At 38.4% G+C, this 27,550-nt stretch overlaps 1 protein-coding gene across 1 annotated transcript in view; it reads right to left on the bottom strand.

The window, feature by feature from the left end:
* LOC145793502 (citrate-binding protein-like) overlaps positions 1–10,100 on the bottom strand; it is a 134,275-nt gene extending 124,175 nt beyond the window's left edge. Inside the window, exons 1-2 of the mRNA XM_082876344.1 lie at positions 10,034–10,100; positions 8,318–8,505 (exon numbers count right to left, since the gene is read on the bottom strand). Of these exons, the coding sequence (XP_082732470.1) occupies positions 8,318–8,505; positions 10,034–10,100 (255 nt within the window). The remainder of the gene's footprint in view (positions 1–8,317; positions 8,506–10,033) is intronic.
* Positions 10,101–27,550: the final 17,450 nt, after the last annotated feature.

Raw genomic sequence — 27,550 nt, 5'->3', positions numbered from 1 at the left:
TTGCACACCAAAATGAAATACAAGTCTCACAAATATAAAAAATGTTAGATTTGTGGACCTGATAAGTATTATTCACTGGGCCCTAAATCCAATAGGGGCCCCAAGGGAAGCAGATCTAGGGGTTATCCAGCCGAATTACCCAATAGTGGGTCTCAAATTGATACAATTAAAATTATAAAATAATAGATAAATTATAAGAATTACAGGTATAATTTCCAGAAGAAATATAATATATGCGACGTAAGTACCTATAGGGGGGGGGTTGCTATATTGACAATTTTCAGAAGAAATTTGGATTTGCATGGGTGTTTTCTTCTCTAACTAATCTAATGTTCGTATTGTATTCTAAATTACTATAGATCACATAGAATATTCTGTACATAGCTAGGAAGGACTATTCCCTTTTGGGTGTTAATTTTAGATGGGTTATTGAAAATTGTTAAAGATTTATGTTAATGATTGATTCACTGAATTTGGGCTTGCCTGAATTATTCGAATTACATAAGTCAAACGACCGCTCGAATGACTAATGGCACCTTTGTCAACCGGTGTGTCAACATGCATCCACCCGGATGATCGGTATCCTCCTAGATGACTGTGTGTCAACTGGCATGCACAAATTCAGACAATTCAAACGAGCCCAAATTCGGTAGACGTAACACTACTGTAAATATTTATGTTAATGATTCATCAATTTCCTGTTGTCAATGTCTAATGACATTTACAGAATGTAATGTATAAAAAAGTAAACACGATAAATTATACTGACCATTTCTTAGGTTTGAAAAAAAATACAATATGTTAAATATTTTTTTCTTAATTACTCTAATTTTCTTTTTAGTTAGGCTAAAATACACAAATTTAATACATATGGCATGTAAACATAGAAATAATAAATATATTTTAATGTGAAAGATATGATAATATGTATTAAAAGATATGACAATTTTCTATCTATATAACTAACAAATTATAGGTGAAAATGAGCCTAATTTTACATAAATTAAAATATAAGAGATTAGATCACAAGCAAGTAAAATGTAAGGGATTATTAGCCACAAGCAAGGCCATTCATTATTGTATATGATCGGACAATCAAGGGGTTCTGTGACTGCGTATAAGGTTTTCATTAGACCCATAAACTAAAACACTTCAAAATGTTTAAGAAAAATTAGGCATTACAAATTGTTATGGTTGCCAATTGTCTGGATACATTTGTTGGCACAACCAAAGTAGACCATAGGTATGTCAGTGTTCTTAATTTCGCTAAATCACAGCCTGTTTAAGTATTAATCATCTCATCAAGAAAAAACTGTGTTTTGGAGAAAGAAATGTGGATCCCTGTCCCATACTATTCTAAATCTCCTTTCTACATATGATCAAGTTAGAGAGATCCATTATATAACAGAGACGTAATATGGAGTGACAGGGTAGGCGAGAGAACCTATTGTGCATAAATGCATCTGTGTCTTCAAACATAGCGACAAGGAGGGAGAGAGAGAATCCATAGCAGAGAATTTATTTTTATTTGTTTTTTATGCCATAGTAGAGAAATGGATACTCAATTCTTAGCCTCCAAATCCTTTTACCTATTTGTCTTACATACTCATCATTGTTGGATCGTGTCTCGAGATTTTCGCACATCAAAATTTTCACATAAATTAATGATTGTGAATATTTCGCCCAAAAAAAACAGAAAAAAAAACTTTGCATATATGAAAGACTGATTGTTTACCATCAAAAAAGTACACCCATGACATATATAGGACTATGAACTAACCTTTCATAAATGCTCTATCAATCATCCCACAAGCAAACTTGTATATTTGTCTTACACGAGGCTTTTAATTGCACTTCTTGAATATTTTGATGTCTTTCCACCTTGACTCATATAGTAGCTTACATTAGTTGGTGCAGCATAAACTCCACACTTAAAAGAACGAATCACCGGGGCCTCTATCCTTCACCCCAAACTGTTTTTGAGCCCTTGATGAAGACTTTCACACTCCCTTTTTCCACATTATGGATTATGTTTAGTCTGCACCATTTATCATACAGATCAGTGGTCACTAAGTCATGGCTATAGTACCTCATGTCCCCATTAAAGATCCTTCAAAGTATTGTTGCGCCTTTGGGATCATTGGCTGCACCATGGATCTTTTGCCACTATGGCTCAGCCCTCTTTGAGGGAGCACTTGTAGATCCCTCGCAAACCCCCAATGTCTGCAAACCCCTCTAGACTCCTCTTGTTCGGCTTTCTAATGGGTAAGGGCTCCTATGGTCACACATAGGGTGACTACTATGCCCTCAATAAGATTGGGATCAAGACTTAATATTGAGAAACATAAATTCATGCATGCAATAACTTAGAAAATATGAGGAAGAAGAACTCCGAAAATATGAGGAAGAAGGAATATATTTCTGTTATATTCAAAACTTCTTATCTTACAAGACCAAATGACACTCCTTATATAGGAGATATTACAAACATCATTATAACCCATTATATGCCACTTACATATTATATACATGCCACTATCTACCACCAACACCACTATCATATTATATACATGCCACTATCTACCACCAACACCACTATCATATTATATACATGCCACTATCTACCACCAACACCACTATCATATTATATACATACCACTATCTACCACTAACACCACTATCATATTATATACATTAACACAAATTTCCAGCACTCCCCCTCAAGCTGGTTTGAAGATATCTTCCATAGCCAGCTTGCTAGTCAGCTTATCAAATTGCTTCTTGTGTAGTCCCTTCGTTAGCACATCAGCTAATTGTTCACCTGTTGGAAGGTAGGTCATACAGATTATGCCAGCATTGATTTTCTCCTTGATGAAATGTTTATCCACTTCTATATGTTTTGTGCGATCATGTAGAACTGGATTATGAGCTATAGATATAGCTGCTTTGTTGTCACAATAGACCTTCATAGGTGTCGGGTGAGAAAGCTTTAATTCTTCAAGAATTCTTTTAATCCACATTACTTCACAGATTCCATGGGCAACAGCTCTGAACTCTGCTTCTGCACTACTTCTAGCTACCACATTCTGTTTTTTACTCCGCCATGTAACTAGGTTCCCACCTACAAAGGAGCAGTATCCGGATGTTGATCTCCTGTCTGTAACACTTCCTGCCCAGTCTGCATCTGTGTATACTTCAACTTGAAGATGTCCATGTTTCTTGAACAGTAAGCCTCTCCCTGGAGTTCCTTTCAAATATCTTAAGATCTTATAAACGGCCTCAAAGTGCTCTGCCCCTGGTGAGTGCATGAACTGACTTACCATGCTGACTGCAAAGGCAATATCAGGCCGCGTATGAGACAAGTAAATCAATTTCCCTACAAGTCGCTGATATTGTTCCCTCTCTTTGACTTCTTCAGCCTTAGCAGCTTGTAACTTCAAGTTAGGCTCGATCGAAGTCTCCACCATCTTACAACCAAGCATACCTGTTTCTCCAAGGAGATCAAGAACATATTTTCTCTGATTAACGAATATACCTTCCTTGGATCTTGCAAATTCCATTCCGAGGAAATACTTGAGGGCTCCCAGATCCTTAATGTGAAATTCGTTTGCGAGTTTCTCTTTGAGGGCTGCTAACTCTGCTTCATCATTACCAGTTAAAATGATGTCATCAACATAAACAATCAAAATTGCAATTTTATTGTTTTTTGAATGTTTATAAAATATTGTGTGATCTGCTTGACTCTGCGAGAAGCCACAACTGATAACTGCCTTCCCAAAGTGTTCAAACCACGCTCTTGGTGATTGCTTGAGTCCGTATAATGACTTGTTCAATCTGCATACTCTGTCGCTTCCAAGTCTCTGCTCAAATCTCGGCGGTAGGCTCATAAACACCTCCTCTTCAAGATCACCATTGAGAAATGCATTTTTAATGTCAAGTTGATGTAGAGGCCAATCTGAATTTACTGTAAGAGATAACAGTACTCTGATGGAATTTATTTTAGAAACAAGAGCAAACGTCTCCTGATAGTCGATCCCATAAGTTTGAGTGAAGCCTTTAGCCACCAGTCTCGCCTTGTATCTCTCAACGCTTCCATCTGCGTTACATTTTATCGTAAACACCCATTTACACCCAACTGTTTTCTTGTCTTTGGGTAGATCAACTATCTCCCAAGTACCACTTCTCCTTAAAGCATTCATCTCCTCCATGACTCCTAATTTCCAATTCGGATCATCCAATGCTTCCTGTATATTCCTTGGAACAAACAAGTTGGAAATCCTAGATGTGAAAGCTCTATGGTTTTTAGACAGTCTTTGATAGGAGAGGTATTTGCAATAGGATGTTTAATGCAATTTCGGACACCTTTCCTAATTGCTATAGGAACATCAAGGTCGGAAATAGAAGGAATAGGATTACCTAAAATTTCGATGCCAGAACTCGGGTGGACATTCGGGTCATTAGGATGGACATTCGGGTCATTATTCCTCAGATGAAATCGCTTCCTAGTATAAACCTGAAGCTCGGGATTTAGATCATTTTGTAGTACTTCTCTCCCTAAACAAGAATCTTCTTGACTAGGCACCATAGAACTTGGTTTTCCTAAGTGATCATTATCAGACAGATGTGGTTTTTGTGTAGGATAAATGACATTGGGGAGCGGGATAGAAATATCCCAAAAATGGTCTTCTACTCCACTTGTCTCCCCCTGAAGAGAAGTGTTGGGGAAATAGGATTTTGTTTCCACAAATGACACATCCATACTCACATGAAATTTCTTGGTTTGAGGATCGAAACACTTATACCCCTTTTTGTTTGAGGAATAACCCAAAAAAACACATTTTATAGCACGGGGGTCAAGTTTTGAACGAAATTGACTGGGAACATGAACATAGGCAGTACATCCAAAAACTTTGGCGGGTAAATCAGAAAACAACCTCGTGTCAGGAAAAAAAGTTTTGAGACAATCAAAAGGTGTTTTGTATGTTAACACCTTTGTAGGCATCCTGTTTATCAAATAAGAGGCTGTTAAAATTGCTTCACCCCATAAATATTTAGGAACATGCATGTAAAACATTATAGCACGTGCTACTTCAAGTAGATGTTTATTTTTTCGTTCTGCAATGCCATTTTGTTGAGGGGTATCCCGACATGTAGATTGATGAAAAATCCCCTTTTTTTTCAAAAACTCACCCAACTGCTCATTGAAATATTCTATTCCATTATCAGAATGTAAAATACCAATTTTGGTTTGAAATTGGTTTTCAATCATATTGTAAAAATTTGTGAAAATTTTTCACGTCAGATTTTTTATTCATCAAATAAATCCAACATAAGCGGGTATGGTCATCAATAAATGTAACAAACCATCTTTTACCAGAAAGAGTAGTGATTTTAGAAGGGCCCCAAACATCACTATGAATCAAATAAAAAGGTTTGGAAGCCTGGTAAGGTTTTGGCAAATAAGTAGAGCGATGAAATTTTGCAAAAATGCAACTTTCACAATGAAAAGAAGAACAATCAATCCCTTTAAATAATTCTGGAAATAAATGTTTCAGATAAAGAAAACTAGGATGTCCTAGCCTATAGTGCCATAGCATTATTTTTTCTCGAACAGAGATTGAACTAGTACTATTAAAGCTCTGAGCTTTTTTATTACTAATAGGTACTTCATCAAAGTAGTAAAGACCTTCAAGCATCCTAGCACGCCCAATCATCATCCCCGAGTTCTGGTCCTGAAATTCACAATGGGATTCAAAAAATGTAACACGACAATTAAAATCCTTAGATAGTTTACTGACAGACAAAAGGTTACAGGCTAAGTTGGGGACGTAAAGAACAGCATTGAGATTAATTTTCTCAGTTAGTTTAATAAATCCTTTTCCTGCAATAGGTGAAAAACTACCATCGGCTATTTTGATTTTGTCATGACCAGAACAAGGGAAATAGGTACTAAATAAATGGGAAAAACTAGTCATGTGATCGGAGGCACCGAAATCTATGATCCACGGAGTGAAGTTTAGGCAAGAGAAGGCTTTAGGATTTCTACCTGTTTGTGCCAACAAAACACTAGGAGTACCGGATGAGGAGTTGGATTTTATCAGTTTTAAGAGTTGATCAATCTGCTCTTTGTTGAAGGGACCTGAATCGGCTTCATTAGCAATAGGAAAGCCACGATTCTTCTCTCCTTGTTTGCTGCTTTTCCAGTTGACAGGTTTGCCATGGATCTTCCAACACGTTTCGCGTGTATGGCGAGGCTTGTTGCAAAAATCACACCAGACCCGTGGCTTATCATCAAACCTGCGCTGGTAATTTGCAGCCTTGTTGGCCGCAGCATCGCTAATTAAAGCAGAAATTTCAATTGATTCACCAGTACCTTTTTTCTTAAGCATGACGCTCCTTCGGCTCTCTTCCCTTCTGACTTCGGCAAATACTTCGCCAATGGATGGGAGAGGAGGTCTGCCAATAATTCTTCCTCGCACTTCATCGAACTCAATGTTGAGGCCGGCAAGAAACTTGTAAATACGGCTGTCTTCCACAGTTTTCTTGTGGTGGTTGCAGTCGTCAACCGATTTCCATTCGTATGTATTGAAGATGTCAAGATCCTGCCACAACCTTTTCAACGAATTGAAATATTTGGTGACAGAATCATCTCCTTGACGAATCTCTCCCAACTTCAAAGTTAATTCGAAAACTTGAGATTGATTTCCTAGGTCAGAATACATCTGACTAACATTATCCCACAATTCTTGTGCAGTAGTATAGCACATGTAATTAGAGCTTATATCCTCCTCCATGGAATTGACCAACCATGTCATAACCATGGAGTTTTCAGCGTCCCAATTGTCGAACAGCGGATCATTAACAGCAGGAGCCTTCTTGTCACCAGTGATGTAACCGATCTTTCCTTGCCCACGGATATACATCCGGACAGATTGTGACCAGCGGAGAAAATTATCACCATTTAGGCGGATGGTGGTGATTTGGACAGAGTGAGAGTTGGATGTTTTCACCGGAATGGCAGCGGCAGGGGTTGAAGTGGTTTCGGACGTGACTTCCGACATGGCTATGACGGTTTTAGGGCTGCTGTGTTTTTTGTTGCTCTGATACCAACTTAGAAAATATGAGGAAGAAGAACTCCGAAAATATGAGGAAGAAGGAATATATTTCTGTTATATTCAAAACTTCTTATCTTACAAGACCAAATGACACTCCTTATATAGGAGATATTACAAACATCATTATAACCCATTATATGCCACTTACATATTATATACATGCCACTATCTACCACCAACACCACTATCATATTATATACATGCCACTATCTACCACCAACACCACTATCATATTATATACATGCCACTATCTACCACCAACACCACTATCATATTATATACATACCACTATCTACCACTAACACCACTATCATATTATATACATTAACACAAATTTCCAGCACAATATTAGTAAGGAAAGATAAATGAAAGGAAAATTATGTCAGTAGCGTCTATACTTTGCTTCTTGTATCGATTTAGACCCTATAGTTTCAATTAGTTTGATTTTTCCTAAATTTTTAATGTGTCAATTTAAGGATAATAGGCATTAAGGCTCACGTGATATATTTGTATGAGCAAAATGGTGAATTAATCACTGCCATCCATCCTCATAATCCTAAAGCCATGCGGGCAGAGGAATTTGGGTTTCTCCTAGATTTGAATTCCATTTCAATCTTTTGGCTTTCACTTCTTAGGAGGAAATATAAATTAAGAGGGAGGATTGGGGGTGATCTAATGATGGGAGAGTGGCTAGCCGTGGGAAGAAGAGAGGAGTTGGGTTTTAGTTGAGTGAGCTAACTCGCTGAGCTGGGCACTGAATTTACCATTTTATTCTTGAAAATAGGCCATGTGTGATTTTAGTATGGTTCCTAAAGTATGAGTTGTGTCATTTTAGTCTCTAATTTTAAGTTGTATCAATTTGGTTTCCAATACAAAAAAGTACTTCAATTTTGTCCCCAATGTTTAAATTGTGTCAATCTAGTTCCTATTATATAAGACCAAATTGACCCAATTTAATTATTGAGGACCAAAATGACATAAAATTTATATTTTGTCCAACAAAAAAACAAAACCTTTTGCTATCAATTGAATCATATTAACACAAAATAAATATTAATGAACAAAATCGAATTAATTGAAATTATACAGGCCATTATTCATGTAATTTACCCATAATGAAATATAGAAAATAAGTACACAATTAAATATACCATAGAATTTTCCATATATATATAAACAAAATTTAAGTGGAGAGAGAGTACTAGTATGCGAATCTCGGTGCGGGGCTGGGTAGGACTACTGGGGTCATATGGCTTGTCATCGGCATAGACCCACAAGCGGTGAACTCCATTTTGGAAGCTGCAGCGCTGCTCAAGTGGTATGTCATATGGTTTCTGCAGTTTGAAGTTCGATTCTGTTAATGGAATATTTGTGAATCCATCAGTTGGATCTGCATCACATAGCAACGGATAGAAATTAGTCAGCAAGCCCACTAGAACCACAATCACTACAACAAGGGAGATGTATAAGAAATCATATATCTCTCTCTCTCTCTCTAATGGTGAGATGAGAACTCAATGTAGATGTGAATGCAAGTTTTTGTAGTGAAAAGTTGGTTTAAAACATTGCTATGGGAAGTACTATGAAAATGTTAGGTCTTGGACTTAAGTTGTTTTTTAACAAAATAAAACTAAAAAGCAAAATGGTTGACAGTATCTATAGGTAGGCATTTTGAATGATAAGGTGACAAATGAAAAAGAACAGAAAAACCTTAAATATTGCAAACTCAGGTTTATATAAGTATCACTGATACTGATACTGATACGTATAATGGTTATTTAGAACCATGTGTACAAATTGGATTGAAACAATTCTTCTTTTTCTATCTTCATTGGGATGTTTGATTTTAAGAAATAGATTCTGAAAATTCAATCAAACGACATTTGAGAAAAAGATTTAATATACTATTTAATGTAGTGTGAGTTGCACTCACAATAAATTTGATCCATATATTTTAAATTATGAATATCTTTTAAATACATATCATTTGTTATTTAATTTAAAAATAAATAAATAACTTAAAAATAGAATTTAGGGGATTAAAAACTGAAGTTTCCTTAACTAGCCACCAACCTGTAGTTATCTTTAAAGTTCCATGCTTGGTGGAGAACAAGCAATCAAAGGTGCTCGGGCTTGCTATCTTGTTCTCTGTCACCAACTGGGATTGCTAGCCAGCTAAGTCAAATTGGACGAACATTGTATGAGAATTTTTTTACATATATATATTATATATATAACTCAACAAGAATATCTAGTGGAATTTCTTGAAATCACAAGCTAAAATGGTAAATGATTTAATTTGAAATGAAAAGATCACAAACTATCATATCATTCTGCATATAAATTTGTACGATCGAGTAGAGAGAGAAAGGGAAGAAGGGAAAGAAACAGAGTTAGGATGAGGTAAGTTTGTTTCTCTATTTTTTAACACCAGGTGAGGATGGACTCATTTTGAGCCTTTGGATGACATTCTGGATGTGGCCAACAAGGAGTTATCTATCCTCCCCTTACAAGGTACACAGCATATCTATATATTTAATAATTTGGCTGTTTACAAAATCATAGAGTACCATTCGTATCAAGTCTCTCTATAAGGTAGGTTAGTTTATGAGAATCAATGGTAGTTTCATGAGTTCAAATCTCGCTAGTCCATCAGGACTGTCGAGAACAGATCAGAGGAGTTGGAATATGTATCAGAAGGGAACCTAGCTATATAATGCACGAGGGCTTCTCACATGCATTTAGTCTATAATGGACCATTACATTCTCTATATCCCCAAAAGGCCATAAACTTAAATGTGGTAATTATGTTTCCAAAAAATGAAAAAAATATAAAAAAATGACCCTATTGCATGGTGTATTTAATGATTGAAACTATTTATGATGGTATTTAACCCCAAAAACATAAAAATTCAGACATAGCTCATTTGACAGGGAGTATATAAACCCATCCAAAATATTCTTCTCGTTCGTCGCATTATCCATTCCGATAAAAATAGTGTCAAAGTTATACAATTACCAGCAAACCAATCCCAAAACTAAATAAAATAGTCTACGCAACCTGGCTAGGTTTTCATCTAAACCTAAGGGGAATGCCTAGCCACTCATCGAGCCGTTTTCTTCAATAAGTGGAACCCTCTCTAAGTCTTTAAAAGAGACTTATATAGTCCTCCCCTAATTAGGTCTTAAAGGGAAAATAAATGCCAAATTAACTAAAAGTAGTGAGTAGATTGTTGCCAGACTCACTCGGGCAGAAAAATGCTGAGAGCTAATTCTGTTTCTGCTCCCCTCGCCCAGGCAGAAAAGTGTTGAAACTTAATTTTCCTTCTTGTTCTTGTAACCCAATTGCCACTCTATCATCAAGGCTCCACAAACTTCTGAAAAACGCCATTAAAGAACTATCCCACCATAAGAGTTCAACTACAAAAAAACACATATAAGTGGAATAATTAAGTCAAGTAACAATGACTTGAGACTTAGCAAATGCAAGTCCTTGAGCAAAGTAAAAAAAAAAACTAAAATAAACTATCATAGGCCACTTCGTCGGACTCACAACTACAGTTACCATGTGTAACAAGTCTTTAAACTACAAGGTTATTCCTAGTAACCAAGTTATAATCTCGTGAGGATTTGCAATGAATTTGCACACAAAATTCATCCATGTTAGTCTCTCACCACAAAATACATATTCAATGAAGACTCTAAATTCAAGCAACGCCTCAACTCCCACACAACCATTGCACACATCAATTGAGTTCAAACACAATTCTCATTCATGAACACAGTTAAGCAATTGAACAATTCACTATCTCCAACAATGCAAGTCAAGTTCTCTACTGTGTATAATCAGATAGTAAGATATCATAAGTGCCTTTGGTGTAAAGTGAATGTTAACATAAAGATGTGGCCCCAACTTAATCCTTGAACACATATCACCAAATCCCATAACCCCATCAAATTTCCCATGTTCATCAGTGAATCAAGCTTTTTGTTGCACTTATGATCCTTTGTCACGTTAATTGCATCACTATGCTTGAATGTGGGTAGTGCAATGCTTGGGTCCCTTATGCTTTCTAAATAACCCATGTATCAAGGTTTGGACCAGTGACTCCCAAACCAGTTAAACAACCCTACGGCTCACTAACTAGAATTAAATAGGCTACAAACTCAAGTTAACCTCGCATTACATTCTTTCCAAGACTCTCACGGTTTGACACGAACACTCATTGCTTATTGAGGCAAGATACCCGGTTACTAAGTAAAGAGCTCAGTAAGAAAAGTAAGCACATGCACAAGTTTAATTCCTTGATTTGTTTTCATTGATTCCACATCAATGCAATTCACATTATAATTAACTTGATCACAATGTCCACAAGGCATCCAATTCATTACATCAATGACATATCAAAGAGACAACACAAATAACCCAAAGAAGAGAGTAAGAGATATCACCTCGAGCATGGCCAATACAAATATGCAAGAAAAAGGAAGAGGGATATCCCCCCCAACTAAAATTTGTGTGAACCTGCAACTAGATGAGCAGCTGATATGCACCAAAAAGAGATGGATCACGATACAATATATACATATATATAAAACCAGAAAGTCATACTATCCATCCAAAAGTTAGCTGCAAGTCTTAAGAACAACAACAGACTATGAGATTCAGACCATGCCACTCGCACACAACACTCACACCCTAGGAGGACGTTGCTGGGCATCAAGAATTGCCTGCAAAAGAGACTGGAGATCTAACATATCCTGCTGATACTGGGATCTGAACTCCAAAAAGTCTTGTTGAGACTGAGTATGGTAAGCAATGACGTCCTGCCGTAGACCACGAACTTCCTGACACAGTTGCTCATACTGCTCGGAGGTCATCTGAAAAGGGGCAGGGGCAGTTCCAGTGGAATAGGCACAGGAGGAGGGGCAGGCTGTCGATTTGTCCGAGTTGGAAGCATAGACTGAACACTAGCAGTCCAATAAGACTTACCATACATGCCAACACGCTCGTTAACAACTATCTCATCCGTATCTATCGGGAAACCCTGATCTAGCAACAGTTTAGTAATCAAACTCGGAAAAGGAAGCGCCCAACTCTCACTCTTCTGTGTCTGAGTTACCACAAGTCCCTTATGAAGCTTGTCCATCTCGGCCCAAATTAAGTCGGGCACGGACACCCAATACCCTTTCTCGATCTTATAGAAGGCTTTCAAGTAATGCCCTTGACACTCATCCTTATGGCCACTCAAATGAAAAATTGAGTCAATCAACCACATCTGCGGAGGAAGGTGCACACGGCAGGTGGACTGGTGGTCAGAACCGAAGTGACCCTTGCACATATCATTGACTATTGCTTCAGGGGAGAGATCACCATGTAGATCCTGGTAGGGGCCTTCTTCCAATGGACACTAGTCTTCACAATCAAGGGCCTGTTGAATGTTGGAGCGGGTAACCTGAACACAGACCCCATCAAGAAAAGTGTACAAAACATTGGGGAACCTATACTGCTTGTGCATATTTTGATAAAGAAGGCGAACCAAACATGGGTACACCTTCAAAAAAGGCCCAAACAACCCCACCAACTCACGCCTTTCTAGTTCCTTCACTGCCCATTTGGTGTCTTCATTATGGCGAAAGAATTCGTCAATTGCAAAAATAGTTGGAAGAGCTAAGCCCTTGGTTTTCCATGCATTCTTGGGTTGTTCTTTATACCCTGTCCGCATTTGATTAGGCTTCTTGGTTCAGGTAGAAGAGATAGCATCCCTAGCCCGTTTCTTGTTGGTCCCTCTGGTCATTATTGCAGCTGCTATAGCCACCTAACAAATTAGTGGTGTCAACATCAAGTGAGAAGGTAGATTAATGCCAAGAATAGAGAGTTAAGAGTGCACTGTCATGGGCAACCAATATCAAGTTCAAGCACACACCAACAAAAATGAGAATTGCTTAGAAGAGATCATGTGAAAATGAACACACAAAGCCAAGTGATATCAAGCACAGGGGCAATTCCCACAGATATTCAAAGCACAAAATAACAGTAGCTGGAAATAACCCCACCCCAAAACCATATCCACAGAGAACCAATCAAACACCACACACAAATTTCAACTCACTCAACTAGGCATCATATAGAGGACAGAGAGTAAAACCCAACAAGAAGTGAACAACGAACCACCAATCCAATGCATAAAATTGGAGCATCAAAGAGAAAGGCAACCATCAACACTTACCAACGGAGAGTGACAGTGAAAAAGGGGGAGAGAGGGCCTGGAATCCGGTTGAGGGTTCACCAGCTAGATCCTTTATTTATTTATTTAATTGCTTGGCTCTACAACTGCCCAACAAGTATGCCTAAATAGTTGGGTTATATTATATTACTTGCGTAAGACTCTCATTTCATGCATAAAATGTTTATGTTAGTTTGTAATCACCATTTTACCCTTAACTGATAAACAAATTATTTAAGATATATGAAATTTCGCCATACACTGGTGTCTTTGGACAATTAGATGAATTCAATACAAAGACACATACCTACATCCAACACCTACTCAAATAAAAATACAGCTGGCATTTTTCTAAAAATTAAGAGGCAAACACATAATGGGACACGTTGAATAAATATATATATATATATATATATATATATATACATGCATATATTATATTATACTGTATGTTAAAAAACAACATTATTTCAATTAAATTAGGTTTTTAAATAACAATGGTGGCCACCACAACGGTACCGATTGCGACAATGGGATGGCTGTAGTGCAATGGTGACAACCTGAGCTGTAAATTTTTTTTCTTTTTCACACAATTCCAAGAAAACTTACTAATCACATTTATAGGGTTTAAAAGGACAATCGAATCAAGCACAAACCCAATTCATAAAATTGAATTTGAAGCATGAAAGTGTAGGGCTTCTAGTAGCAACAATAACAAAGTTTCTATAAAATTTTGTAAAGTAACCTTTTTTCTACTTTTTTTTTGGATAAAGAACCAAACTTTATTAAAAAGGACCAAGACGATGCGAAGAATACATAAAAGGAAGCCATAGAGGCTCCACAAACTAACAACCTAGCAAATCAAATCCTCCACAAATTCTACAAAAACCAAAACATCCAGTTCAACAGATCTAGTCATCCAACCATACAATATCGTAAGAAGCCGTCGTTCTAACCAAGGGACTGAATGAGACAGCCTTTCAAAAATGCGCTTATTTTGCTCCAATCAAACCAACCATAGAATACAATGAGAAGCAAGCATCCACGCCTTCCGAATGAACATACCCAAATGAAGGCTGTAAAGTAACCTACCATATGAAAGATTAGTTTGAGAGAGTGAGAGAAGCTATAGAGTGAGAGAGAGACTCTGAAATGTTTGTATTATGTTGTGTGATTTACAAAGAGATGAAGGCTCTCTTTATAGAGAGAGAAAGGGGCATTGGATACCACCATTATCACCGAAAGCAAACACTATACAATTAATAATATAAAGTTAAAGCTAGTCTATCATAAAGCTATACAAATAATAATGAAGTCTGCTAAAGCTATTCTAACAGCCCCCCGCAAACTCAAGGAGGGAAAGCATCAACCAAGGTGAGTTTGGAAACAAGATCATTGAAGCGGCCAGGAGGATGAGCCTTAGTGAAGATATCAGCGGGTTGATCGACTGAAGCAATAAGAAGAAGATGAACAGTTCCACAGGTGACATGCTGGCGAATAAAATGACAATCAATCTCAATATGTTTGGTGCGATCATGAAAAACATCATTGTGAGCAATCTGAATGGCACTCTGATTGTCACAGTAGAGAGGCGTAGGAGCAGATGAAGAAACACCCATATCAGCAAGGAGCCAGCGAAACCAGAGAAGTTCTTGAGTAGTATCCGCAAGAGCTCGGTATTCAGCTTCGGTGCTAGAGCGGGCAGTGAGGGATTGTTTTTTGCTACGCCAAGCAAGAAGAGAATCCCCTAAGAAGAAACAGAAGCCCGTGGTGGAGCGTCGATCCGTAGGATCCCCAGCCCAATCAGCATCAGAAAAGGCACGTAGGTCAAGAGAGGAAGAAGCCGAGAAGTGAAGACCATGGAACATAGTGCCTTTGAGGTAGCGAAGGATACGGAGTAGAGCAGTATAGTGGGGAGTGCGAGGAGCCGACATGTACTGACTGACAATGTGAACAGCATAGGCAATGTCAGGACGAGTGACTGTGAGATAGACAAGACTGCCGACGAGCTGGCGATAAAGAGTAGCATCAGAGAGAAGAGTCCCATCGAGAGGAATGAGACGAATCTGGGGATCAACCGGAGTAGAGGCAGTTTTGCAATCAGTAAGACCAGCTCGAGCCAGAAGATCGGATGCATATTTGGCCTGGGACAAATAGGAACCAGTAGAATCATGAGAGACTTCAAGGCCTAAGAAGTAGTTAAGAGTACCAAGGTCCTTCATCTCAAACTGTTGGTGGAGAAATTGTTTGAGGTGGAGAATACCAGCTTGATCATCACCAGTGATAATCATATCATCCACATACAGAAGAAGAAGAGTAGTACCATGAGAAGTAGTCCGTATAAAAAGAGCAGAGTCATAGGAGCTAGAGGTGAATCCGAAGTCATGAATGGTAGAACTGAACTTAGCAAACCAAGCACGAGGCGCTTGCTTGAGACCATAGAGAGCACGCTGTAGTTTGCAAACCTGATGAGGTTGAAAAGTGGACCCAGGTGGGGGTTGCATGTAGACCTCTTCAAGAAGATGACCATTGAGGAAAGCATTTTTGACATCCATCTGAAAGAGCCCCCAGTGGCGAGCAGTAGCAACAGCAAGTAAACTGCGAACAGAGGTAAGCCGAGCAACAGGAGAGAATGTCTCCTCATAATCAATGCCATATTCTTGGTTGAAACCCTTGGCAACAAGACGAGCTTTGTAGCGTTCAATAGAGCCATCAGAATGTGTTTTGATTTTGTAAACCCATTTGCAGCCAATCGCAGTCTTGCCAGGAGGAAGATCAACAAGATCCCAAGTATGAGCTTTGTCCAAGGCATGGAGTTCATCAGTCATAGCTTGCTGCCAAAGAGGATTAGTACAAGCCTCACGATAGGAGGTAGGTTCATAAGTAGAGAAGGCAGCAGATCCAACAATATAATCACGAAGATGAATAGGAGGTTGAGTTACCCGGCGGGGTCGACCCGTAGGAGGATCGGTGGGAGGAAGAGTCGGTGGAGAAGGAGGTGTGGCAACCAGAGGTAGACCTTCAGGTAGAGCAGGCTGGACAGGATCAGGGGTGAGCAAGGGCGTCTCGATGGAGGAGGAACCTGTATCAAATTCAGCAGAGAAAAGATCGATGGAAGGATTAGTAAACAGTGCAGTAGTGGAAAGTCCGGGTAAGTGAAAGGAGGATAGCGAGGAAAACATTTGGTGTTCCCAGAAAACGACATGGCGGGAGATACGAAGACGTTTAGAGAGAGGATCCCAACAGCGAAAACCTTTATGTTCAATTCCATACCCAAGAAAGCAACAAAGACGAGAGCGAGGTTCAAGCTTGGTGTGTTCATGGGATTGAAGTAAAACAAAACAAGCAGAGCCAAAAACCCGGAGATTGGCGTAAGGAGGGGGAGTGCCATGCAGACGTTCAAAGGGAGTTTGATTATGGATGACAGGGGTAGGAGCACAGTTGATAGTGTAAACAGCAGTGAGAGCAGCTTCTCCCCAAAAGTTTTCAGGACAGGAAGAAGAGAGAAGGAGAGCGCGAGTAGTGTCAAGAATATGCCTATGTTTCCGTTCAGCGCGGCCATTTTGCTGGGACGTGCCAGCACAGGAACGATGAGGCAGTGTACCATGATGCTGAAGAAAGGAAAGGAAATCTGAATCCCGATATTCCATAGCATTGTCAGAGCGAAAAATTTTGATGGTTTTGGAGAATTGGGTGTGAACCATTTGTGCAAATCGATAATAAATGTGTTTAAGTTCAGACCTATTTTTCATGAGAAAAAGCCAAGTAAACCGGGAAAAATCATCAATAAAAACAACAAAATAGCGGGATCCCCCCATAGTAGTAGTAGGGGAGGGCCCCCAAATATCCGAATGTATAAGATCAAAAGGGGCAAGAGAAACAGAAGTACTCTTATTAAATGATAAAGCAGGTTGTTTGGCAAGTTGACAGGGTATACAATCGAAATTATCGGGAATTACATGACCCAACTGTCCACTAGAAACCAAAGACCTTAAACGAGTAACAGAAATATGCCCTAAGCGACAATGCCAAAGATGAAAGGGAGATAATAAGGAAGTAGATGTAGGAGCAGCAATCTGAGGAGAGGCAGGAACATGAAGGTGAATGAGTTCATAGAGACGTCCACGCTTACGGCCGATCCCAATAGTCTGCCCTGTCTGAGGGTCCTGTACCAAACAATCAGTAGCAGAAAAGGTGACAGTTAGACCAAGTTCACATAATTGACCAATGGAAATAAGGTTTAAGGTAAGAGCAGGGATATGATAAACGTGAGGTAGAGATAAAGAAGAGGTGGAAACAGTACCAACATGACGAACAGACATGAGGGAACCATCAGCAGTATGTATTGAGGGAATATGAGGAGATGAAGATAAGGAAGAAAAGATAGTAGAACTGGAGGTCATATGATTACAACAGGCAGAGTCAAAATACCAAGAAGAGTTACCTGGGATGACAGACAAAGCAGTAGGAGGAGGTGTACCAGATGAGGAGAGAAGTTGTTTGAGCATGGCCTCTACATCCGTTGGAGAAAAGTGAAGGGTAGATGGAGCAGGTGACTCAGAGAACCCTACAGAGGGGGCAGTGTCAGGGTGATGAGACTGATTCCCGGAAGCAGCAGCAGCAGTGTGATAAGACTGATTCCCGGAAGCAGAAGTAGCAGTGTGATGAGACTGGTTGCCGGAACGATGAAAACTTCCCCGGGAAGAGCCACCGCGAGAGGAGTGGCTATTGGAGGATGAGCGAGATGGATTGCGAAAACAATCCTGTTGCAGATGACCAGGACCAAGTTTGTTGCAGTAGCGGCAGGATCTGACGGGGCAATTGACCAGGAGATGGGTTGAAGGAAGGCCCCGATTCTGACAATAGAGGCAAGCAGTTGTCCGCTGGGTAAATGATGGCCGGGACGGAGGAGTGGCAAGAACAGAGTCCACATGATGAGTTTGAAGAGTACCTAGACGAGTCTCCTCTGATAGCAACTCAGAAATGGCTTGTTCAAGAGTGGGCAAGGGATGGCGATGAAGCAGAGAGGCACGTACGGGCTCAAAAGAGGGGGTAAGAGCCATGAGAAATTGCACCAACCTCTGCTGGTTGCGATGGTTAGTAAATAAAACTGCATCTTCGGGGTCATGCCAGGTTGGTTCTGAAAGAGCAAGCTGATCCCAAACAGAGTATATTTGAGAAAGGAAGTCATTAATGGACTGAGTGGATTCTTGACGCATGCGGTGAAGTTGGTTCTGAAGTTGATATTGATGGGCAAGACCAGTAGTCTGGTATCGTTCTTTCAAAAAATCCCAGATGTCTTTCGCAGGAGTAGTTACAGAGTCAAGCTGAAACCGGCCAAATTGAAGACTGATAGAGGTAACAGAGGTATTACGAAACCAGGTAATGATTTGGTAATTCTTACTGTCCCATTCCTCAAGTCGGTCTTCATATGTAGCAGTAAGAACAGGAGTTTCAGTAGTGGCACTGTCTTTGACTGGTTTAGTCACATCCCCGGTGACAATTCGCCAGAGCTTCTTGCCTTTAAGAAAGGAAGACATGGCTTGGGCCCACAGAACATAGTTTGAACCATTCAGAATAACGGAAATGGGATGGGAGGTGTCAAGACGATCCATAATACTAGTTAAGTAGGATTAAAGCAACAGGAAGAGACCTGTAGGAGCAAAATTTGGTAAAACAGAGTGTACCAGTGAGTCCGGAAGGTCGAAAATAGCCAGAAAAGGCTGCTGGACAGAGATGATGTCAGCGATGATGTCAGCGGCGCACGTTAGCAGAGTGCAGGGAGGAGCACGTTAGCAGAAAGGCGGCGGCGCACGGTAGCGAAACAGGCGCAGGCGCGGCGCACAATAGCCGTTTTGGCGCACGCGGGTGCAATGTAGTGAAGCGGCGCACGAAAGGCGCACGATAGCAGGCGCGGCGTACGGGAGTGGCAGGGCTGACGTCAGCCGCGGTTGTGTGGGCGCGTGGAGGCACGTGGCGGAGGTGAGTGGCAACAGATGGCGCGTGCGGGCGCGTGTGAGAGTGGTGGCGGAGCTGGTGACGCGCAGAAGGTAAAGGCGGCGCGTGTGGGCGCGTGGAGGGTGTTCTGAGAACGGGCTAGGTGCCGTTGGAATCGTGAGAAAATTCCGAGCGTTTTGATGTATGCCACTGTGTACGGGACTAAACACAAAAATTGAAAATTGCCAGAAATGTAACACTGGGCTCTGATACCATGAAAGATTAGTTTGAGAGAGTGAGAGAAGCTATAGAGTGAGAGAGAGACTCTGAAATGTTTGTATTATGTTGTGTGATTTACAAAGAGATGAAGGCTCTCTTTATAGAGAGAGAAAGGGGCATTGGATACCACCATTATCACCGAAAGCAAACACTATACAATTAATAATATAAAGTTAAAGCTAGTCTATCATAAAGCTATACAAATAATAATGAAGTCTGCTAAAGCTATGCTAAAGCTATTCTAACACCATAATCAATGCCAAATGAAGGAACATACCTAAGGAGAGTGAGAGGGCAACACGATGGCCGTGAAGTCGACAACAGGGATGAGAAGTGACGGCGCCGTGGCGATGAGACTGGTGGTCGCCGGTGACGCGAAATCGACCGGAGATGGACTGAGACAGGTACGGTTTAGGGGGTAAAAAGAAAAGAAGAGAAAAGAAAAAAATAAAATACAAAAGAAAAGAAGTGGAAGTGAAATGCAAATTATGCTATTCAAATCCAATTCCTGGCTTTAGAATATACACCACCATGAATGTAGACATCACTTCATTTCAAACATAACAATTGCTTGTTTAATCTAAATTGATAAACAATGACATTTAACTCATGGAACAATAGCAATAATATACCCAAACCCCATAAATCCTATTTTAGAGGAGAAATCGTTTGTCAATGTAGGGGACAATTTCAACCCTTTGGTCTGCATTTGCAAACAGGTCCCCTGGCTCCAGTGCCATCCCCAATTGCTGTGAACCAACCCAAACAATCTCTTTTCCATGCTTGGCAATGCATTCATCAGCGATGCAGACCAAATTGAAAAAAATATACTATTTTTTTTATTTTATTATTTTGAAATTAATAGTTTATTACGAATTTTTTAATTTAGTATAAAATATTATAGAATTATTTAGTTATTCAATTTCCTAATTTGATATGATGCAATTAGTTTTGATTTGATTTTTTATTTTATTAGTTTCTTGTTCTTTAACAATTACATTTACTATAAATAATGGTTGTAAGCTTTAGGGTTCTTCAATTTTTGATGATTAATGAAATTGTGAGTTGATATACTCTTTTGTTTCAACCTTAGATATTCTTTGATAATCGATTATTGTTGAGCCTTTATTCTTGGTATTCTTGGTGAATTAACGAGTATAGAGAGAAATCTTGTTTCCAATATTCTTGTTTAAATCAACAGATTTTAAGATTGTTATTATTTCGCGTTTCACACTGCATCAATAAAGCCTAATGTCACTACATCCCGCTGGCTGCGTTTCACCCGAAAAATTCAAGAGTTGCCTTATGAGGATTCGCAACTTGTTCTCACCCCTTAGAAGCTCTGCTTCACTTGATGAGAATGTTTTGTACATAATCCAAAACATTGGCCTCGTTTGGGAAGTGGCTATTTTAGTAGGCTATTTTAGTTTTTGACTATTTTAGTAGGTTAAAATTTTTGTGTTTGGGAAGATGATTAGATTTTTTTGTGGTTGAATGTGATGTTTGTGAGAGAAAAAGTGAAATGATTATGGGTTTGATGTGATATTTTTTCTTATTAACTATTTTAGCCTTTTTTTTTTTGTGATTTTTAGCCTAAACTAGGCTATTTTTTTTCTTCCCAAACACCCCCATTATATTCTGAAGATTTTAGCTGAATAGCAATTGCATGATTCCCGCAATCACAACAGCATCCATTGCCTCAAAGCATGATTGATGATGAATGGATAACAGGTTCAATTTGAACAAATTTAGCAACAAAAATTTAAACAACATTCACTAATGTTGTGTTTGGTTGGAGGATTTGAGGTGGGATTTGAAAAGGGAAATGAAAAAGATAGGTGAAATGTGAATAAAATATACCTACATGTCACCTAGTTTTACACATCTTTTCCCTTTCGCTTTCCAAACCCCTCCCTAAATCTCCCAACCAAACACAGCGTAAATGGGTGTTGCCTCAAATTTGAGAAATGTTTCATCATCAAATTCCCAACTACTACTTACTTTACAGGTGATGCTATGGTACATTTGGATGTACCATACATAAGCTATGAGGTTATGTGATTTTATACTACAACCAATATCATATAGATCATAACCATTATCATATTAACTCATAACTTAGTTATATTTAGTTATTCATACATACCATATTATCTCATAACTACCACATAACTAAATTATTTTAATAATATAATTTTGAATTGGCAACCGGCGTAACCGATTACCAAAAAGAGGGCAAAGGAAATCAGAGAAGTCGAGGAGTCCCAAGTCGGCTAGCCTCCCTCTCTTTCTCTTCCTCTTGCTCTTCTCTTCTCCACCCTCCTCTCTTCCGCCATAGCCGGAGCTTCAGCCATTGCCGAAGACCACCAGCCCAGTTGGTGTCGGTTACCAAAAAGAGGGCAAAGGAAATCAGAGGAATCGAGGGGTCCCAAGTCATTTGGCCTCCCTATCTTGCTCTTGCTCTTCCCTTCTCCTCCCTCCTCTCTTCCGCCATAGCCGAAGCTTCAGCCATTGCCGAAGACCACTAGCCCCGTCGGTGTCGGGGCAACCATTCTCTCAGTGTTGACATCTTCTTCACAATCTCTCTCTCTCTCAACGTCAAGAACTAGTTGCTTTCATTCTTTCCAAGAGATATTTTCTGTAGCTCAAGTTTGTTTCTAACTCTAAACTTCATTTACATTAGGGATTTTGATTTGAAAACTCTAACCCTTATTGAATATTTGATATTAAGTTTGGTTCTCAATCAAAATTAACATCTGTAGCCAATAGTTGTGCCACTTTGATTTCAAAACTCTAACTGTGAAGAATGAATATCTGATATTAAGTTTTATTTTCTCAACTTTTCCCTTTGAAAAAGTTCAATATTTGTAATCCAATTATTGACTCTTTCTTTCTCTCTTTGATCCCATCTATAATCAGCAATGTCATTGATCACATTCCCAAATCATCCTCTGTTTCTCTGTTTTCTAGGAATTTATTAGCTCTCTTCTTTTTTTTTTCTTTTTACATTTTAATTTTTTTAAAAACCAATAAAATTGATAATTCTTGTATCTACACTCCCTCTATAAATAGCCAACTCTTTGGCTTGATTAACATGCATCCATAGACCATCTTCTCCAGTAACATCAAAATATCTATTCATTTGTCAGTTTCCACAATTCCCAGAAAATTGCTAAAGCTAATACATCACAAACCACTTTAATTTTCTTTCTCATAGGAAAATCAAGCCACCACAAGAGTAATTGTTAGAAACATAAACAGATTTCAATAAACAAATAAAAATTACAGTCTCATATCAGTTACATGAGTCCCACACATCAGATTTCACACAGTCAAGCCAAATTTCAAGTATATATCTATATATATCTGGAATCAACACAACTAACAAACATAAAAAACCTAAACCTATTCAAATCATATTTTCCTAATTTTATAAACCAACCCAGTGAGTTCACAAGGTGAAAGGGGCAGTTTCAAAGAAGGGGATTTCGGTCTAGGGTTTCATAGAATGGAGATGAAGAAAGGAAGAGAAAGAAGTTGTAGAGCGAGAGAGAGAGAGAGAGACATACATTGAGGCATGTAGCTTACTAAAACGAGGAGGAAAAGAAAAGGGCAGAGGTATAAACTCACTCTTCGGTGGAGGAGCTTCGGCGAGATCCTGTAAAGATCTTCGTCAACAGCTTTGGGAGCTTTCCTCCATGGCGACGGATGCGGCGGCGAAAGCAAAACAGGTCTCGGCGGTGGCAACAGGCAGCGGCGACGACCGAGAGTGAGAGAGAGTAATTTTTTAGAACGTTCGGGCTGAAGAAACGGTCTACGGATTTGTCAACAATAGGGGTGCAACTTGGGCGGGTTCAACCCGAGCAATCCTCGGTCTGAATTTTTTTAGGGTTTGGATAAAATATTTTTAAATTCGGTACGAATTTTGACAAAAATTCAGAAGCTTGAATTAAATTTAGACGGATTTGGGAAAAGATGTCAAACAACCCGAGCAACCCAAAGCCCAAATTATACATATATAGATATATAAAAATATTAAATATAAATATAAATTATTAGTCATTACATGATATTAAAGTAATTTATGTTATTAAATCATATTGAATATATATTATATATACAAATAACATAAAATCTTACTTTTTTTCTTTTTATTTTCACTCATAAATTGTAAGGACTACTATAGTAGCATCTCTCTTACATTATATAAATTATTTGTTTTGATGGTATTAATGATTTTCTATTAAAAAAAATAAAAAAAAAATTGAAAAAAAAAACTGAAATTCATTTACAATTCGGGTTTAGCTCGGGTCGGGCTTGGGTAGACAACCTCGGGTTACAATTTGGGCTTGGGCGGGCTTGGGCAAGTCTCAGCACAACTTGGGCTGGGTTTAGATAACCTCCCAACCCAACCAAACCCGCCCGAGTTGCACCCCTAGTCAACAATGAGAAAATTTTAATTTTGACAAATTTGGTTGCTTGTTCCAAAATTTTTTGAGAAAATTATTTGGGGGTGGGGGAATTATGTAATAATCATTAGGGGGGAGAATTATGTAATAATTATTATAAAAAAAAATAAAAGAGTATTATAATAAAATAAATTATTAATTTATAATTTTGTTAATTTATACATAAATTTTTTTATTTATTTTTAATATAAATTCTTCATCTATTTTTATTAAGTAAAATTATTAAAAAAAGTATTTTATTCATCAACTACAAAATATGTAATCACACTATTAATTGGTGTAATAAAAATATTTAAAATTTTAAAAATCACAAATATCGTAATCAAATCACAAATTTTTGTAATATAAAACACAAAATACATAACGCCATCACTAATTGGCATAACAAAATTGTTTAAAATTATAGAAAATCAAAAATGTCATAATTAATTTCCAAAATTTCGTAACATTAACCAAAATGTAACTATCCACTAATTTGTGTAATAAAAACATCTAAAGATTTTAAAAACCACAAATGTCATAATCAACTCACAAAATTTAATAATATCAATCACAAAATGTGTAACTACACCACTGATTGACATAATAAAAAATAATCAAAATTTTTACAAATCACAAATGTCATAACGAACCCATAAAATTTCATAACATCAATCACTAAATGCGTAACAACACAATTAACTGTGATGTAGCCAAAATATTCAAATTTTTTATAAACCACAAATATTGTAATCAAACAACAAACTTTCATAACAATTATCATAAAATGACTAACAAATCACTAAAAACCCTAGAATCACCAATCGGGATCTCTCATGATACAGAGAAAACAAAATGTAAAATGACAATAATTAAATAATTTAATCAACAACTTAAAACCATGGAACAGAAGATGAGAGTTAGGGAAGATTAATGAGTAGAGCGAGAGAGGAAAGGAAATATGAGAAAGAGAGACTGAATGGGCTTATCGCCTATAAAAATGACGTCAAAGGTGGTGTCGTTTCCGATAAGGAACATTGGAGATATCTATAGTGACAGTAAAGAATGAGAGAGATGCTTGAGGGATGAAGATGACTAAGATAGCAGAACAATAAACAAAATGCGTAATATTCATTTTTCAACAGTTCTATAACACATGTACAAATTGATAATAACAAAATCTTTTAAATCATAACTACGACCAAAAGTTTGTGTATGTATAACATATTAATGTGAAAGAGCTAGAGTTTTGAGATAGATGCATTTACTAGATACAGAAATATCACCAGAATGAATAGTGTTGAAATAGACAGAGAGAGTAGTGACGAGTTCAAGAATCTATTGCAGAGACACAGGAGTAGAGAGAGGAAGAATCCAGTGAGGAAGAACTATCAATGATGGTTCTTCGATAATTTGAGCGAAATAGAGAAGTTTGAGTAAGAAATAGAGAGAGCTTAGGCACAACTAAGACAAATCAAGGAGAAGAAAATAAAGTAGAGAAAAAAACAAAGAAAAGTTGGAAAAAAAAAATTTAGGAGCAAAATTATTTTGTAGAACAAAATAAAATCACGTCATAGATAAAAAAATTTCAACATATTTTTTTATTAAAATTTAGTTAAATTATATATATATATATATATATTTGTCTATAAGTGTATATAGATATTTTAAAAAGTATATCGTTTGTATATTACTATTTCTATTATATTTAATGAAGATACTATGACTAAAAATAAATCTAAAAATAGATATATGTGATCAATTGCAATTGTCACTTAGGGATGACATTTCAAAATTAATTGAGAGAGTTGAGAGTTTGAGAGATAGATTTGTTTGTGAGAAATAAAAAAAGAGAGGGGTGGTATTTATGGGACTTAGGAGTGAGAGGTTAATTTATATATATATAAATAAAAATTTAAATTTAAATTGGTTGTTGGTGGAATTAACAGTTATATGATTGTTTCAAAAAAAAAATTAAAATTTTTTACCGTTGCACTGACAAGGAGGCATGGAACCATTGGGGTTGGGTCAAGCCAAATAGGGAAAAAAAATTTGAGCCGAGCTCACAGGATGGGTCACACTCCATAACACACCAGGGTTGGGCCCCGCTCTAGAACACATAGCCCAAGGTCTTAGGTTGGGCTTAGGCTCGAGCTTGGTTGGGCCCACCCAGGTCACGAGCGGACTTGGGGTGTGCCACGAGCTCGTGGACCAAATTTACACCCCTATATGTGGGTAGTGGTTATGAGATATATGATTAGTGATTATGATATATGTGATGTTGGTTATGAGGCAAATATGAGATGTGGTTTATGATATATGTGGGTAAAGGTTATGAGATACATGATTACTTGTGGGGGCATAATTTTTGAGTGACAACACGTGGCCGAGGTGTCACCGAAGTGCCAGCTGGGGTGCCATGTGTCCTGGTCATGACGTCAAGGTGATCTCGGCTAGGCCGAGGTTATCTGCGAGAATACCGGAATCCGGGACAAGCGGATAAGGGACAAGAGTCCTAGAATGAGAGAAGACTTCAGTTTGGGTAAAAATAGGACTCTTAGAGAGTTTATCCCAATCCTACTGGGAGTCCAAGATTAGCAGTAATCCAAAGTCCATTGAAGCTAGGCTTCTATTGGGATTAGGATAGTGTTGGCTATAAAAGAAAGGCACCCTCATGGGTCTAAGGTATGTCTTTTATGCTTTGTCTAGTGAGTTAAGCACTATTGGTTATCTTTGAGAGATATTTTACTGACTTGATCGTCGGAGTGCTCCCGGGTGGACGAACCACCACGGGATTCTTATCTTTCTGTGACAAGTTGTTTGGGCTTAATCTATTCTGTCGGTGCTCTCCAGCTGAGTTCCCCCTTTTGGTCGTGTGGTCGAAAATCAATACCCACAATTTGGCGTCGTCTGTGGAAAAGAAAGGAGAATAGATGGCCAACGACGGACATAAAGAAAAGGTTAGGGACGACATTCCTACAGGGAGTGGGAAACATATTGACCTTGACGTCGAAGAAGACAACTGTAACGAAGAGACTCGTGATAAGAATCACGGAGAAAAGGACGTCGCCCAAGAGGGCGACGTGCCAAAGAAATCAGACCGAAGCGGGTATTATAACGAGGATGACCTCCAAGTATGGAAGGATAGATGCCTGCGGAGGGACGACAAGATGAAGGAAATGGAGAAAAAATTGGTGGACCTGCAAACGGTCGTCAACTTCATGATGCAGAACAACGTCATGCAGCCACCATACCCATTACAAGATACGTCGATTCTAGCGGCTAAGAAAGATGCCTAGAAAGGAGGGCCGAAAACAGTTCCTGCAGTCCCTCAGTACTACAGGACCAAGGGACATTCTCACCGGCCTTCACAAGAGGTCGGACATGGAGAATCAACGAGAAGAGAATCCCAGAAGACACGTCGAACCAAAGAAACTTGCACCAAAGAACATCGGGATGTTCAAGGAAAGGAAGTTTGTTTCGACACGACCAATGGAGGGAAGTCCAAAAGGACTCATGGTGACACTAGAAGTAATGCACCCAA

Source organism: Camellia sinensis, chromosome 6, assembly GCF_055761805.1.
Source record: "Camellia sinensis isolate YWXY chromosome 6, ASM5576180v1, whole genome shotgun sequence".
In the NCBI taxonomy this organism is placed as follows: Eukaryota; Viridiplantae; Streptophyta; class Magnoliopsida; order Ericales; family Theaceae; genus Camellia; species Camellia sinensis.
The sequence above is the reverse complement of the archived record's forward strand: the minus strand, read 5'-3'. Positions and strand labels throughout refer to the sequence as shown.